This window comes from Oncorhynchus kisutch, linkage group LG28 (genome assembly GCF_002021735.2).
Source record: "Oncorhynchus kisutch isolate 150728-3 linkage group LG28, Okis_V2, whole genome shotgun sequence".
In the NCBI taxonomy this organism is placed as follows: domain Eukaryota; kingdom Metazoa; phylum Chordata; class Actinopteri; order Salmoniformes; family Salmonidae; genus Oncorhynchus; species Oncorhynchus kisutch.
The window spans coordinates 37,773,744-37,792,027 of record NC_034201.2 but is presented as its reverse complement, the minus strand read 5'-3'; the positions used below and the strand labels follow the sequence as shown (position 1 = coordinate 37,792,027).

At 41.1% G+C, this 18,284-nt stretch overlaps 1 protein-coding gene across 1 annotated transcript; it reads right to left on the bottom strand.

The window, feature by feature from the left end:
* Positions 1-1,974: 1,974 nt before the first annotated feature.
* Positions 1,975-17,380, bottom strand: LOC109873261 (trans-Golgi network integral membrane protein 1). The gene is made up of 4 exons (XM_020464894.2): positions 17,075-17,380; positions 15,809-15,972; positions 4,692-5,581; positions 1,975-3,917 (listed from the first exon to the last, which is right to left on the bottom strand). Exons 2-4 carry the CDS (start codon positions 15,924-15,926, stop codon positions 3,783-3,785), a joined length of 1,143 nt encoding a protein of 380 aa, XP_020320483.1. The 5' UTR covers positions 15,927-15,972; positions 17,075-17,380; the 3' UTR covers positions 1,975-3,782.
* Positions 17,381-18,284: the final 904 nt, after the last annotated feature.

Sequence of the window (18,284 nt, the reverse complement as noted above, 5' to 3'; positions counted from 1 at the left end):
ATCTTTTTAAGTGGGAGAACTTGCACAAATAGGGGCTGAGGGGAGGGGGGGGGGGGTTGCAGACTGGCCCTCAAATCATTGTTCTTTGTGTTTTCCTCATGTTCCTGGGCAGGGGCTGCATCCAGAAACACAGCACCTATGAAAATATAATATATCCCAACTATTGCCTACAACAGCAACCTTCCTCCAACAGGCCCTGACACCTAGCTAGCTTGTCAATGAGGCACACCTTGACCTCCCTGTGAAGATAAAGCAACAGCCAAAACATATACATCTGATATGTGTGCTTTGATAAGCATTGGCTGTATTCCAGTTGTTTTATCTATCTGTGGAGGGAGGCTTACCCCCCCGGTTTCCAGTCCATATATTGACCTATCAGCATGGGGAGCCCCCCCCCCCGTAGGTGAAACACCCACCTACCGACTGCAGACCAAAATAACAAAACAAAAATGCCCAATATCAGCCTTAATCAACCATCCTGCATGACCTTGGCATCCCATGTTATCAATATCACTGCAGATTTGGGTTTACATAATGTCAACGCTTTGCAAATTTGTTTTTTTATTTACCCACTATCGTGTGCTTTTGTGAAGCAATGGAATCTTTGGTTTCACTTCAATTGACAGCATTGGGGGTTCATGAAATCAACCATGTAAATAATTAAGTACGTTCTACTTACGTACATGGTTATTAATTAGCCTACTCTGTGCTTGCCAGGTTTTAGGATGATAGGCATATCCATTCAAGCTAAAACAGTTACCAAGTTATTTTCTTTTACTTAAGTTGGAAGCTTCCCAGAAGTGCCCTTCTGAATGTTCTCAAGCGTAGGTGCTGTATACAGTCTGCTCATCACGGAGTTGTGCCTCTACTGCCATCCAGTGGTGATGTGACCAACTGCAGCCTTGTCTATCTATAGAACAGGCCCTTTACCTCCCTCAAGACCTACCCACAGGACCCAACTCATATCAAGCTCTCTCAGTAATGTCATCATTCAGTTAATAAAAAGTGTTTGAATGTGTTTTATCATCACATACATTTCACTGCACACATCCAGTGTGTTGTTTTACAGGATCAGCCATAGTAGTAAGGGACCCCTGGAGCAAATTAGGGTTACTGTAGGTACCTTGCTCATGGGCACATACAGTTTTCACCTTGTCGGCTCAGGTACTCATCCAGCAACCTTTCGGTTACTAACCCAACGCTCTAACACAGGGGTGTCAAACTCATTCCATGCAGGGCCATGGCTGCAGGTTTGAGTTTTTTCCTTTCATTTAAGACCTAGACAACCAGGTGAGGGGAGTTCTTTACTAATCAGTGACCTTAATTCATCAATCAAGCACAAGGGAGAAGCAAAAACCTGCAGACAGTAGGCCCTCCATGGAATGAATTTGACATGCTCTAACCAATAGGCTAACTGCAGCCCCATGCAGAATCATGAAAGGTCACAATGCCATTGACCAGGGGTGGGCAACTCCAGTCCTGGAGGGCCTGATTGGTGTCACACATGCCTACCAAACACAGCTGCTTAATCAAATTGCATTCTAAACTGAAGATCATGATTAGGTGATTATTGGAGTCAGGTGTGACACCAATCTCACCCCGAGGACTGGAATTTCCCACCCCTGCCATTGACACCGCTTAGGATTCAGGATTACTCACTAGGGAGCTAGCATAAATCAACGAACAAAGATACGACTCGTATAACTCAGAGCAAAGTATATTTCTGTCATCATTCCATTGCTAAAGTTGTCTTGCATGATTCAGCAGTTACTGTAAAGTCATGTGGTCATGACAGGCTCATTTCCACATACATGAATTCCCGTGTAGCTCAGTTAGTAGAGCATGGAGCTTTCAATGTGGGTGAGATAGTCTGCTAAATGACAAAAATGTAAAAATAAAAAGCATTAATTTATCTTCACGATGAATACAACTAACTTTTTGATGACTCTTACAACCTGCTGTGGAGAAATTCAATTACAAACAGATTAACATTTATTTAGTAGCAAATGAAGCATTACCAAGAGTCAAAAAGGGACCCATATACAATTGTGTTTTATAGAATCTCTACAGTTGATTGCAAAAGCAGTGTTCATCCACCACATGCTATATGAAAGCTACACAACACCGTATCTGTTTCATGCATGACATCTCCATCTCATGCTTTAGCGATTGTCGTGACACCAGAGTGCGCACAGCTCCTGACAGCTGAAATCCACCACCTATTTACAATGTTTTAGCCTCGTCCCAGATTTAGGCTGTTTACACAGGAAGCCCAAATCTGATATTTTGTTGATTAAATTGGCCTTTTGACAAATCAGATCAGCTCTGAAAAAGATCTGATGTAATTGGTGTAAAGACCAATTAGTGGAAAAAATATCAGAATTGGGCTGCTTGTGTAGACGCAGCCTTTGTGCCCTTTCCAATGCCATCGCTCATTGTCAAGGCAAACATACTCGTCATGACAATGAGTGACAAGTTGGCACGTTAGCATAAACAGACTGGCACTCAGGCTAATGCTTCTTCTCTGTACTGAAAAGACAGTGGAAATTTAACAGCAATTGACAAGTGCATGAGAATTGATAATTCTGGATTCATGTCACAGGATAATGGCATTAGAACTGAAGGCTCGTTAAGGTAATGACGAGTGAGCAACGGTGGTTATCGTTTCCTCCAGAATGAGGCTACGTCCCAAATGGTAACCCATTCCCTACACAGTGCACTACTTTTGACCAAAGCCATAGGGCCCTGGTCAAAAGTAGTGCACTACATAAGGAATAGGGTGCCATTTGAGATGCACATGCCCCCAGAGCGGGGACAGAGAGCTGATTGATCTAAGGTAATCGGCGTCCAAGTGGTGCTTTACATGCACATTAGGCCACATGAAGAGTGCAGATTTCTGATAAAAAGAGAAGAATGAAGGACCAAACAAATAGAAAGGAGGACCAGTCCTGGGATAAGTGTAGCAAGCTGGGCAAAGTGTTAAGACCAGTACAATGCCAGATTATGGAAAAATACAATTACAAGGAATAACTGCCACCATATCAATGTGGTGGTGTGTTCATGCATGTCTACAAAAGTCAAGGGAGGATGGATTTAGCGTAAGAAAGAACCACAACATAAATAATTGTCAGTATTGCTGTAAAAAAAAAAAAAAAGAATCTGCATTTTTTATTAAGGTCTATAATTGTAGTATAGTTTTCCCAACTCCAGTCCTTCAGTACACCCCCCCCCCCCCCCCCCCCCCCCCACCACCACCTGATTCATCTTGTCAAGGGCTTGATTAGTTGACAAGTAGAAACCAGGTCCTACAATATTAACTTCTACAACTACAAATGCTTTGTGGCTAATAACTACAAATAGCTAATAGTATCACAACATATTTATCTTGATATTGATTCTGACAATCTATACATCCACATTTTCTGTGTGTGTAATCTGAAGAAAAAAAAAAGGAGAGCAAAACTATATTAAGGACAGTAAGGCTTAAACATGGTGGAATGTTTTTCATATAGACCAGTGTAATTGTCACCCAAATAAATAATTTCAAAACTCAGAGTATGGTTAACAAAACAAAGTAATATTTCCATCGTACGTAGATGAACATTGAAAACGTGTAGGTTATCGATTACAGAGATGAAGTAGCCATCAAACTCCCTCCTGTCCAGGATTGTCCTGAAGCAAGAGGAAGTGGGGCAAGCTTGTGGGCAAGCGAAGCATGTCAACAATGCAGCCGGAAACAGGTTTGTTCAATTCAGGTCAGTCTTTACGCCTTCCTTCTCTGCTCAGAAAATGTAATCTTGAGTCATCTTGAGGGAAGGCATGGCGTCGTTGACATTCTGGTCCAGCCGATGGTACTCCACATTGTTGCGAGAGCACAGGCCGTCCCTCCAGCGCCGACTCTGGGCCAGGAGGAAGATCTGGAGAGAGGGGGATATTCAAATGGACCTTTAACCTTTTTAAAATGGTAACCTAAACCAGTATTCATAAAGCGTCTGAGTTGCAGAGCTGATCTAGGCTCAGGGCCTCTCTATCCATCTAATTATACTCTAAAAAGGGAAAAATGATCCTAAATTAGAACTACTCTAGAATGCTTCATACATACAGACAAAAAAAATACTGCACTAAGCGCTATCAGGATGATTGTTGTGTGTAGATTGATGAGGACAAAACTCAGTACATGTTGCACGGTATGTACACAAGTCCTGGAAACTGAAAATGTCCCAGATCTTCCATGGCCTACATACTCAGACATGTCACCCAATGAGCATGTTTGAGATGCTCTGGATTGACGTGTACAAAAGCGTGTACCAGTTCACACTAATATCCAGCAACTTGGCACAGCCATTGAATAGGAGTGGGCCAACATTCCATAGGCCACAATCAACAGCCTGATCAACTCTGTGTGAAGGAGATGTTGCACTGCATGAGCCAAATGGTGGTCACGCCAAATACTGACTGGTTTTCTGATCCACACCCCTACCCTTTTTATGTAAGGTATCTGTGACCAACAGATAAATGTGTAGTCCCAGTCATGTGAAATCCATTGTTCAGGGTCTAATGAATTCCTTATATGAACTGTAACACAGTAAAATCTTAAATTGTTGCATTTATATTTTTGTTGAAGATGAGGTTCAGTACAGCAGAATACAACTGTCTTGAATGGACTAATAAAGTATTCTTCCTCTGCTTACCTTCCTCTTGTTGTGGTAGGTGATGTATACAATGGCCACCAGGAAGGCCAGGATGACCAAGTGGAAGAAGAAGTGAGAGTCCTCATCCTGGATGGTGTAGATGTTGGTGTCCTTCATACGCACGTCTATCTTCCCAGCATTCTCTGCTGGTCTGAGCACCACCGGTTCATTGTCTGCGTCCACCATGATGTCATCCTCCTCGTCGTTGAAGTTCAAAGGAGCCTTAACTGCTGGCCCCAGGTCATAGTCGCCGTCATCGTCATTTTCTCTGTCGTACACGTCAGTCTCTGCCTGGGACTCTAGATTGTCCCCTTGATCATCCTCTGTAGGGTTCATGTGACCGACAAGCTTGGTGTTGGAGGCAGAGCTTGGTCTCTCCAGGGTGGGCTTGGATGTGATGGTGCTGATGGCTGGATCTGCAGCCATTGTAAAGGTGGCAGCAGCATCTGCATCAGTGGCATTGGGAAGTAGTTCTTGAGTAGTCCGTCCTGCTTCCTTGCCAACAGTTGTTTTATTAATAATGGCAGGGGATTCAGCTATAAACTCCCCTTTGGTGGCCAGTGCGACATATGCTGTAACGCCATCAATGGGTGCATCCTTGATGAGTGTGGTAGCATCCTTGATGGGTGTGGTAGCGTCTTTGATAGGCATAGCACTCTCATTGGGTGTAGCAGCAGCATCCTTTAGGTCTGATGTTACAGCCTTAATGACTGCTGTTTTATCAACATCGATAGATGTTCTAGCTTTGTCATTGGTTACGGTGTCTGCCTTGCTGTCTGTTGTACCAGTGCTGTCGGCTGTTGCTGCACCCTTGCTGGTGGTTGCCAAAGGCAAGGAGTGATCCAAACCAACAACTCCTGGATTCAGAGGTGGTTGAACCTCAACTGAATCTGGAAATGAGAGAAATGGAAATTGAAAACAATCACCGTATTCAATTGAACATTTGGAACAATGTAGCCAGGTGAAATAGGCCTAATCAAATTTTACACGACACGCATCTTATCATTCTGTGTCTGACCTGCAATGGTTGTCATTGCGCCATCACTTTGCATGAGAACCTAACGTTAGTTTCTTTGCCCTCCAAGTTTCAGTATACATTTCTCACTGTATAAATGTGCAGTGTACAGCATGTACAGTAAATACCAGCTTAATTTATATGCAGGTCAAGTGTACAAGATGTTCAGTTGGGCTTCTAATGAGGGGGATGTTTGTTCTAGCACCTTCCATCTCAATCAATGACACGATTCAACTAGAGTCAACATGTTTTTTTTTACTCCTGGGACTTTTATAGGCGTCATCCAAGCTGAGGGTTAAGCTGGCTGGGTGTGGAAAGTCAGAGGAATTGAGCCCCTAAGTTAGCGGTCCCCATGAAGGGAGTATTCATTCCTAAGGCTACTGCCAGCATAAATATTTAATAAAAAGGGAGGCCTTTGTCGCAACGATCGCCTTACACATTAATTTGCGACTAAACACACCCTCTAAATAGTAAATGACTGGAAAGTATCCTCCGTCAGGCTTTGTAAAGGGAGGGACATCCCAATAATACGCAACATGTTGTCTACTGAAATGTTCCCAAGTCTAACGATTTCTTCCCTCTTGCAATGTCTCAATCTCTCCTACGTCTACATCAGAAATACTGTTCTCCTCACACGTTAAACACCGGTGTAGGACGTTAAACACCAGTGTAGGACGTTAAACACCAGTGTAGGACGTTAAACACCAGTGTAGGACGTTAAACACCAGTGTAGGACGTTAAACACCAGTGTAGGACGTTAAAATACCAGTGTAGGACGTTAAAATACCAGTGTAGGATGTTAAAATACCAGTGTAGGACGTTAAAACACCGGTGTAGGACGACACCTTTCTTTCTGTAACTCAAGAAACTCTGGGGCAATCCCAGCATCTCCTCACACAGTGTATGGGCTACTGTTGGGAATGGTTAGATTTCTCACAGAGAAGAACACTTATGGATATTGGATAGCATGCAATTTGGATGCCTGTAAAAACAGGCCACATGGGTTCGCTTTCCCTGAATGTGGCATCAAGCAATGCTCCTAAGAGGAATTCTGAACAGTTCGGCTATGGCACACAAAGGGAACATAGACTGGCTATATGAGACGATAAGGCCAGAGATGTTAGCAAAATGTGATCTCTTCTCAAAATATGATTTTTGTAAGTCACTTTTAGAAGGCAATAAGGAAGCTATTGGAAAAGTATTCCTGGCCTCCTGAGTGGCGCAACGGTCTAAGGCACTGCATTGCAGCGCTAGAGGCATCACTACATACCCTGGTTCGTTCCCAGGTTATGTCACAACTGGCCGTGATTGGGAGTTCTATAGAGCGGCGTGTCGTTTGGGGGGTTGGCTGTCATTGTAAATAAGACTTTGCCTAGTTAAATATCTATATATATTTTTAAGTATTCCCATGAAGACAAGCTTTATATCAGTCTCTAATACAGCATTGTCAGGTCAAACAGACATTAAAATCTTGTGCAGACAGAACCCCAGAAACTTAGAAAACTAGCTATAGGCTTGTCTTAGATAAGGTCATACCGTTGAAATGTCCTTGTTGGAAATGTCTAGCCTTGTGTAGCCTCTTATTTTAGAGAACAGTGACACTATTTCACTGACACGGATGCATATTATTATTTCAGATATATGGTGAGGGACACCTGGTCAGACAGTCCCTCTTTCTCTCACACCTGAAATTAGAGTCCAGGACCCTCAAGGCGCACACAGGCTAGCTCGCCAACACCGAAGAGAGTAATCTATAGTGACTATTCTAAACACTAATCCATTGTGCTACTAGCTAGCCAACTACCTCTCTGTAGCTGGGATTCAAGTTAATGGCACGTGCACAAGTACAGTGAAATCCCTTTCTTGCTAGTTCAAAACCCAACAATGCAGTAATCAATATCAATGTAGCACTAAAAATAAAAAAGGTAGAACAAAAACCCATGAGAAATAAAAACACGAGAAGTAAGCTAGCCTATATACAGGGTCAGTGCCAATAGCATATTTACAATGTGCAGGGATACTGGAGTGATAAAGGTAGATATGTATAGGTGACTAGGCATCAGGATATGATAAACCGAGTATCAGCAATATATGTTGATTGTATGGGAGTGTGTGTGCAGTCAGTATAAATGTGTGCATGTTGTGTGTGGTGTCAGTGTAGAGTCCGGTGAGCGTGCAAAAATAAGTGGTCAACTCAGTCCATGTAGACATTTTGTTAGCTATTTAGCAGTCTAATGACTTTGGGATAGAAGCTGCTCAGGAACAGGTTGGTCCCAGACTTGATCCACCGGTACCACTTGCTGTGCAAAGAGAACAGTCTGTGGCTGGAGTATAACATTTTTCCGGGACTTGCTTTCATGCCACCTGATTTAGAGGTCCTGGATGGAATTCGGCCCCAATAATGTACTGGGCTGTCCGCACCAACCTCTGTAGCACCACGCAATCGAGGGCGGTGCTGTTGCCATAATAAGCAGTGATGAAGCAAGTCAAGATGCTCTCAAATGGTACAGCTGTAGAACATCAGTGATTGAGGACCCACACCAAACCTTTTCCACCTTCACAACTGTGCGCGTTAGTGATTTGACACCGAGGAACTTGAAGCTCTTGACACACTCCACCGCAGCCCCTTCGGTGTGGATGGGGGCATGCTCAATTTTATTCCATTCCAGCCATTACTATGAGCCTGTCCTCCTCAATTAAGGTGCTATCGGCTACCTGGGATTGTCACATAGGTATTCCTCTTATCTAGGTGGATGAGGGCAGTTGAGATTGCATTGTCGATGGATCGGTATGCAAATTGGAGGGGTTCTACGATGTCTGGGATGATGGAGTTGATGTGTGCCATAACCAACCTTTTAAAAATCACTTAATGATTATAGATGTGAGTGATAAAGGCCAGTAGTCAGTGTGGCATGAAGCATTAGAGATCTTGGGAACAGGAATGAAGACATGTGGAGATTAAAGACTGGGACAAGGAGAGGTTGAAAATAACCATGAACTAGGCTTGGGCGATACCCCGTTATACGGTATAAAGGATCTATTTCGAAATACAGACAGTATGATTTTCAATTCTGTTTTTTGGGTGCGGTTGGGGGCACGTAGCTGCATGCTACGGCACTGCTTAACTATATCCAGCTCAGGGCTCCAGCTATGCATTTGGTTTGCTAACTTTCTAGATTAATGGCTAGACGTCAAGATCAAACTTCTTTGTTACAGCAGAGACATTGTGTGCACATTCAGCAATCTGCCGAGTCTTGCATCTCGCTTATCGCAATATCTGCAGTGCTGCTCATGGCAACGTCATTTTGCTGAGTCTACCTTTAAATTACACTTTCAATATGCCATAAGAAATCGATTCAATTAATAGAAATAAAGAAACGTTCATTTAACGGTCATCCTTGTGGTAGTCATTTAAAATGTTCCATTTAAAGTGTACCAACTAAATTGCAGTGGTCTGAAGGAATAGTCTCTGCATTATATTTATATTTTTGAAATGACACCCACCCTGTATTCAAGAGTATACTGTGTTAACCAATGGTGGGCACAACGCATATAAACCTCAGATTATGTAAATTAGGGTCCCAGCTACAACATATGTAAAAACGTTAATGTGTTTAGATAATTAGATAATTGATGTTAAAGGGGGGGGGGGGGGGACGAGCACAGACGAGGAAAAATAATTTAACAGTTATCCAAATCAGAACTCCAAATTGGAAACTGGCATCTTTGTACAGATGATTTGTAACCTGAAGATAACTGAAGTCCAGTGTCCTGTATTCATGGATGCCAAGGGGGAAGTCAGGCTTCCCCAAATATGTGTTTCCTTCATTTTCTGTCAATTTGGAAGTGGCTGACTATAACCAGAGAAATCATGCGAGCGAGGGAAACAGCACCCCTCTGTCACAGAATGTGTAGTCTTTGTACCCGATGCTGTCTGGAACAAGAGTATGACATGTTGATGCAGTAGCATTTGATTGATTGATGCAAGCTTAGCAAAACTGTGGGTTGTCCTAGCACAGTACCTTGGACAGCCACATGATATTTAGCAACATTGATTGGACTAAATTGTTTATATCGTCACGTTTTTTCAGTGTATTAAAGTAAGCATATATAGCCTTGTTGATCTGATCATGTTTAAGTTGAAATGGTGCTGGAATAGCAGACGCATTGCTCCTGCTGTCTTTGTGCTGACTTGACATAACACCATGATTCTAAATCAGTAGTTGTTTAGTAAATTGTCGAAAATAACTTGCTTGACCATGCTGCAGGCCAAATAACTGTTTGTTACATGTTGTCTTTGTTGTCACATCCTTTTTGTGTATCACGGTGGCGTATGAACTAAGTTATTTAGCAAACATGCAAATATCACAACATAGGTTGTACTATGGCTTTTTTACTGCCTTGGCTTGCCCAGTGATTTTACCCATGCACCTCTAATACTGATGTAATGATTTGACCTTGTTTTTATCACCAGTTCCCAGTTTTGAAAGCACGACACGCCACCTTCAACACAACTGGGAACTCTGGGAAATAAGAGGTCAAATCATGACGTCAGTGATGTTCAGAGCTCTTGAAAGAGGCCCGAGTGGAGATGGCCCAAGATGGCATCACTTTGATCGGGTGTATTTGAACGTATGTCCCAATAAACTAGGAAGATTATGATCAATAATCAATGATTACTTATATGAAGTAACAGAAGGTGATTGGAAAACACAGAGATTACACTATTACATGGGCAGAAGAAACTGAAAAAGGCAAGGCATGGCTGAAAAGATGCTTATCACCTCAAATCAAATTTTATTGGTCACATACATGTTCAGCAGATGTTAATGCGAGTGGAGCGAAATGCTTGTGCTTCTAGGTCTGACAGTGCAGTAATATCTAACAAGTAATCTAACAATTCCCCAACAACTACCTTATACACACACACAAGACTCAAGGGATGAATATGAATATGTAAATATATGGATGGCCAAGCAGCATAGGCAAGGTGCAATAGATGGTATAGGGTACAGTATATACATATGAGATGAGTAAGATATGTTCTTATTAAAGTGACTAGTGGTCCATTTATTAAAGTGGCCAGTGATATGAGTCTATGTAGGCAGCAGCCTCTCTGAGTTAGTGATTGCTGTTTAGCAGTCTGATGGCCTTGAGATCGAAGCTGTTATTGAGTCTCTCGGTCCTAGCTTTGAAGCACCTGTACTGACCTCACCTTCTAGATGATAGCGGGGTGAATAGGCAGTGGCTCAGGTGGTTGTTGTCCTTGATTATCTTTTTGGCCTTCGTGACATCGGGTGCTGTAGCTGTCTTGGAGGTTAGGTAGTTTTCCCCCTCAGATGCTAGCAGCGAAACAAAAGCATGCAGCCCATGTGAAGACTTTCCAGAACTCATGGCAAAAGAATCCTTATTTTCACCACTGCCACCGACGCAGAGTAAGAGCCCTCCTACCAAATACAGGGCAGTCAAATTGTTCTGCCAACCCTGACATTCTCAAGGCCATCTTTGAGAAACTGGCCATCATTGAAAAGACAGACTATTTTCAAATCAATGGAGTCGCTCTCAGCCACTGTGCAGCAGCTCCTCAATCAGGTGTCAACCCACAGCAAAAAAAATACTGACAATGAAAGCTGAAATACAGAAACTGCAATAGGTGAAATCTCCAGCTGCGACAGAATTCCAACTGCGACAGAATGTCATGGAAGTCCAGCGCCACAGCCAGAGATGGAACCTTAAACTGCATGGGGTGCGAGAAGAAGACGGGAAGAACATACAGAGCGTTTTCATCGACATCCTCAGCAAAGTAGCACCCAGGATTCGAGACAAGCTCCCGGACATCATCGACGTGGTGCACTGCCTGGGAAAGTGAAGGGATGACGGATCTCCGCAGACAACCATCATGCGGTTCACAACAAGAATCTACAATGTTGTCGGAAAGAAGCCAAGGAGTCCAGGCTTCTCATGGAGAATAAACTACGCATCAAAGAGGCTCTCACTCCAGAAGATGCTGCTGCAAGGGGAAAATGTTGCCCAGTGGTAAAAAATGCAAGAGAAGAAGGGAAGAGAGCATCTTTCAGCAGCCCTTCTGCATTTATTGATGGAAAGAAGATCGATTGCCAGGACGTCAAGTGTATGTCATGTGTACTGAATGTTTTGAAAACACTGTGCTCAGGTATATAGCTACATTGACTTAATCTATGTCGTCCTATTCTTTATAAGTCAACTGAAAACGTTGAATTAGCTAAATTACTCGAGTAATACGTTGATTGTTATTTTTATATTCACCCTGTTTTATATCACCAGGTTGGTAAATGTGAATACGGGTTCATCGGACTGATCACAACTACCTCGGTTTAGGGTAGTCCAGTTCTCTCTAAACGCAGGTTTCCTTACTAGCTACCTAGCTTAGTAGTTCAACTAGTTATTCATGTCACTACACTGTAATTGTTTTCTTATTATTGTCAGGTTAGGCAACGTTTTGAATTCAATGCACTAAATATTGTATCTCCTAACGCCAGGGGTTTACAAAACACTAAATGTAGATTCCATTCTACTCCAGGAGACTCACTCCTGCGATTCAGATTCTAGTTTTTGGAAATCACAATGGGGAAATACTGCTTATTAGTCAGGGGTCTAACCACTCAGCTGGCACTATGATATTGTTTCATAAGTTTAGAGGTGATATTTCAAAGTCGTGTCCAAATATGGAAGATATTAATCTCCAATCAAAATAATGCGTGTTTTATTGTGTACAATTGTTAGATATTACTGCACTGTTGGAGCTAGGAACAAGCATTTTGCGACACCCACAATAACATCTGCTAAATGTGTGTATGTGACAAATAAAATGTTATTTGATTCTCACACCTGAAATGAGACTTTCTTTTTGGATCTTGCTGATAAGCTTACTGAGATGCAAAACAAGTATACAAATACATAGCTTATAATAGCTGGAGACTTAATGAAACACCTCATAACTCTTAAGATAGACTTCCACCTAGACTAGCTCAAAGATCGCAGAATAGTAACACCACCTCATTTTGCAGTAAACTGACAGTGGTTGAACCATGGCGCTTCTTTAACACAAACTTAAATGAATACACCTGGTGTAATAGGTCAATGATGGTCAGATCCAGAAAGTATTCGTTTCATTTCTCCCCCACTTTTACAGTATGTACAAGAAGTCAAACATGCTCCTTTGACTGATCATAAAATGCTATTATTGAAGTTTGAATTTTTCAGAACATTCTATGGCATTCGAGGATCCCGGAAACATAATTCACTCCTAAATGATCCAGTTTTTAACACAGCATAAAGAACTTGACCATAGACTTGCTCAATTCAAATGATTTAGAACCAAAGCCTGAAAGTCATTGAGAAATATTTCAATTCAAACGTAAGACATCACCATTACAGTTAATAAATGACACGTTCTTTTAGAAAGGGATGCCCTTACAGCAGAGGAAGAAACAGATCAAATGTACATTGAGTTATAGCTAAAGAGCTAAAAATGGGTTTGAGGGTTAGAAAGAAAAAGCTATTATTTTGCTCTTGAAAAAAGGAACTAGGAGAGAATCTCTTTCTACATGAAATATACCTTGTGTAAAGACCCCCAAGATCATCTCTAGCTTTGTGTATTATTTCTATGAATATGTGTATACATCTAATTTTAATAGAATGTGAACATTTTATGGAACATGTCCATGATCATGTTCCAATTATTTCTGATGAGTTCAGGTCCATATGTGAAGATTAGTTTTCCATAGTAGAGATTAGAGATGCTCTTAAATCTATGAAGAAGGGCAAAGCACCTGGAACAGATGGCCTTTCTGTGGAATATTATTTACACTGTTGGGGACATTTAGAGGGACCAGTATTCAACATGTTCCTAGAATGTCTAGCGGCGATGATTACTACCATGAAACAAGGGGTTATTTCTTTAATACCATCATTTGAGACCTATTAAATACATATTATAAACATTTGCATATGCTAATAGACTTAAATGGGCCAAAACCACCTCATTAATGAAACCCAAACAGGTTTCATGAAAGGTCGCCAGATCAGCTGTAACATTAGGTTAGCTTTAGACTTGATTACGCTGATTCAATTGACTCAAAGGCTATTATTTTATTCCTCAAATTTTGTAAACATTTGATACAATTGAACACAAATTCCTAAAACATACGTTGTACACTTCTGGTTTCGGGACTGTATAACATCTAAGATATTTCATATTCAACATAGTGTATGCCAGGGTTGCACTATTTCAGCTTTCTTATTCCTTTTAGTTGTAGAATTACTATCTACTAGCATTTTAAACAACCCTGAATTAAAAGGGTATTTCAATATTTGGAAAATAAATACAAATCTAAATTAGCAGACAATACAGCTCTGTTTCTAAAAGACAAGGATCAAGTTGCTATTGCACTTATTATAAAATCATTCTCTTCTGCTCTGGATCTTAACTTCAATAAAATGCAAAATATTATCCATACATAACTCAAATTACCAATCTGTTGAATATTCCAGTGAAAGAATGTGAAATATTTAGGGGTGCACATGGCGAAAAACCATATTTTCCATCAACATCTCAAATTCTCTCAGAGAATAAAGAAAATGAACTCCGTCTTTAATAACTGGTTCCTGCGTGACCTCTATTATTGGAAGGGTTTTATTGTCCAAAGCAGAGGGTCTGACGTTGTCTACCCTGCTCTATCGCTATTTGGAGCTGATCAAACCAGCAAGGATATCAATGAAACTTCCCTAGACTTTATTTTTATTTTTTTACCAAAAAAAATTGGGTCTAATATCCAACTAAAGAGCTGATGGTGGGCTTGAAGTGCTAGATTTAATTGATAACAATACCTTTCAAGTAAACTGGATAAAAAGGATGTATACTTAGCTCTGAATGCATATGGTACTTCATTCCCTGTCATATTTTTATGAAATTGGGTGGTCTTCAATTTGTGGAAATGCAACTATTCTCCAGCAAAATTACCCATCAAACTGTCCAAATTTCATGAACAAGCCCTTTTAGCCTGGAAACTATATTATGTTCACAACTTCTCCCCACACAAGGCACTTCTGTGGAACAACAAAGATATTGTTGTTAAAAACAAGTCCGTGTTCTTACCTAAGTGGTTTGAAAGAAATATTATATTTGTCCTTGATTTATTTGATAAAGGAGGAAATATACTCTTATAGAAAGTTAATAGAAACATAACTACCTGTACATAATAAATCATTTAATTCTACATGCAAAGCAATACCTTGAGGACATACTCAATGAAATATCATCTGTGTTTCAGAGAACATGTCAAGATAGATGCACAATTTGTTAGGTTGCCCCCTGCTGGATAATACATGTAATAACACATTAAGATTGTTTTTGGTGTTAAAAGTAATCTCTCCTAGAGTGAAATTCTTCTAGAATGCATATACTGAAATTGAATGGAAGAAAGCTTGGTTGCTCCCTCAAATGTTCTATATCAAATCAAGTAAAATAAATTAACTTTAAATCTTGCACAAAATATACCCTTGCAATAACTTAACTTATCTAAATTCATGGACTTAAAAAAGAGGACATATACCTTTTCTGTGATAAAGGGGAAACTATTATACACATTCATCAGTGTGACTCCAGTTAATTTGGAGCGAGTTAAGTATTTACAGTTTTAATTTCATTAATAAGACCCATGTATTTACAATGAAAGATGTAATATGTTATTATTCAAATGAAACGACTGAATTCGTCCTTAATTTCTTAATTGTCTTGTAAATTGTATATGCAATTTGTCCCCAAATGCAATATAGTTTTACTTGAAATCCAATATTTAATCATCTCTAGAATTAGTCAACCAAAAAAACACTATTCTTACAATGCTATCATAGGTTTGTACAATTGTAACCCCTGACCTTATATTTATTAAGTACTTTAACTTTGAAACTAAATTCATGTGGTGATTTTTTTTTTTTTTTACTTTAATGTTATTTTATGTTTCTTCAGAGAAAATATAGGTATAGTTCGAGTTGGAATACTCCCAACATAAAACTAAACATAAATATTCCATGGCAACTTCATGGTGAATATTAAACATACCGTTTTCAGGTTCCAGCGGTGCCGAAATACAGTTGAGAGGAAATAGTTGTAACAAGATAAACACAGCAAATGCACAGTGAATTGTCCAGTTACGTCTCGTCTCCCTGCAAGCCGCCATCTTCGTTGTGGGTGATTGTTGACGGACGTGGTTAAGAAGTGAAAAACTGACCGAGAACAACAGAAACAAGAAAAAATGGCAGCATTCCAAACACTTAAATGACACACCCAATCCCCTCAGCCCTCAAATGAAGTGGACACTTCTAGTGACGTTCCATAACGTCTGACGAGTATGCACTTGCAGGGTAAGGGGCAATGGACGAAGGAATGATTTTTAAATGGACCGCCCTTGCCAGGAAATTTGTCACTCGTTCATCCCGCGATAATTGTTTTTTCAGCCACCGGAAGCTTGTGGGTGCATTATATACTCTACAGTCAATTATGATTGCATGTCTACTTATATTAACTATATAATTATTAATATGCGTCTAATGTATGATATTTAATTAATTAGCTAAATAAAGTTAGCATACCTAGCTACTTCTGAAGGACAATGTTTTATTTCTACAATTTCCAAAAGTTAACCAAACAAAAACATAATTACTTTTATGAGACGTGTTTGTGCATTAATAGCACAATTTCTAACTTATTTACATTCGTTTTTACTTATACTTGTATGTTGACTCCATATTGACATTGAGGTATAAAGTTTTGGCAGAATTTTTTTAGGGGATGTACAATCATCGCAAATTGAATTATGGGGCGTTTCAGGCCCCGAAGTGAACATAATTGTACACTTTATTTTTTTATTTTTTTCACCTTTATTTAACCAGGTAGGCTAGTTGAGAACAAGTTCTCATTTGCAACTGCGACCTGGCCAAGATAAAGCATAGCAGTGTGAGCAGACAACAAACTCGCAAACTCTATTAAAAATTAGGGCTGAGGGGCTTACGTTGCAAACTTCCCTTGCTTGGCTAATCATGGTCACATAATCATCCCCAGTTTACAATTGGGTCATTCATTCCCCATCCTCTCCCCTGTAACTATTCCCCAGGTCGTTACTGTAAATGAGAATGTGTTCTCAGTCAACTCTCCATGGTAAAATAAGAGTTCAATCAAATAAAAATACATTTTGTACTGATGACAAATATGTCCGCGGGGATTCCCCCAAGGGCTGAGGGTTTAAGGGCTGTCTACTTTTGAGTTTGAAACGCAGGCATTGGCCCTAAACCCTCGAATTACATTTTACATTGTCACATCCGAGTGTACCTTAAATGTCCCTTGCCTAAGCGAGAGAGAGAGTGATGATCGGAGAGGCAACGTCCTTGGTGGAAATCTTGAAGTTGAGCTTAAAAACAACCGACCTAAAGCTATTAATGTACCTAGTAAGCTAACGTATCTAACTAGCACTCCTGCCAGGTAGCTAGCTACAGTTACCCATAGCTGGCTAGCTAGTTTTATAGTTTGGTCATTTATTCCAATACATGGCAGGGTCTACAGGAAATCAGACTACAAAAAGAAAACCAGCAACGTTACGGACACCGACGTCTCGCTTCCAGACAAACAAAACACCTTTGCCCGCTTTGAGGATAATGCAGTGCCACCGTCGCAGCCCGCTAACAAGGACTGCGCCCCCACCCTCTCTGTGGCCAACGTGAGTGAGACATTTAAACGTGTTAACCCTCGCAAGGCTGCTGGCCCAGACGGCATCCCTAGCTGCGTCCTCAGGGCATGTGCAGACCAGCTGGCTGGAGTGTTTACGGACATATTCAACCGCTCCCTATCCCAGTCTGCTGTCCCCACATGCTTCAAGATGGCCACCATTGTTCTTGTACCCAAGAAGACAAAGATAACTGAACTAAATGACTACCGCCCTGTAGCACTCCCTTCTGTCATCATGAAGTGCTTTGAGAGACTAGTCAAGGATCATATCACCTCCACCTTACCTGCCACACTAGACCCACTTCAGTTTGTATACTGCTCCAACAGGTCCACAGATGATGCAATCGCCATCACACTGCCCTATCCCATCTGGACAAGAGCAATACCTATGTAAGAATGCTGTTAATTGACAACAGCTCAGCATTCAACACCATAGTACCCTCCAAGCTTATCATTAAGCTGGAGGACCTGGGTTTCAACCCAGCCCTGGACTTTCTGACTGGACGCCCCCAGGTGGTGAAGGTAGGAAACAACATCTCCACTTCGCTGACCCTCAACACTGGGGCCCCACAAGGGTGCGTGCTCAGCAGAGGGAGCACCCCCCTCTGTCCTTCCTTTAGTCCACGTTCATCTCCTTTGTTTTGTTGATGTTGAGTGAGAGGTGGTTTTCCTGATACCACACTCCGAATGCCTTCACCTCCTCCCTGTAGGCTGTGGAAAGTTTTAAGTTCCTCAGCATAAACATCACAGACAAACTGAAATGGTCCACCCACACAGACAGTGTGGTGAGGAAGGCGCAACAGCGCCTCATCAACCT

What these genes read in the sequence shown, in the direction of transcription:
- LOC109873261 (XM_020464894.2), bottom strand. Translation starts at nt 15,926, where the DNA reads ATGGCGGCTTGCAGGGAGACGAGACGTAACTGGACAATTCACTGTGCA. An exon ending in ACCGCTGGAACCTGAAAACG is followed by an intron (nt 5,582 to 15,808) that starts GTATGTTTAATA and finishes TCTCATTTCCAG; the next exon opens with ATTCAGTTGAGGTTCAACCA. An exon ending in CCTACCACAACAAGAGGAAG is followed by an intron (nt 3,918 to 4,691) that starts GTAAGCAGAGGA and finishes CCCTCTCTCCAG; the next exon opens with ATCTTCCTCCTGGCCCAGAG.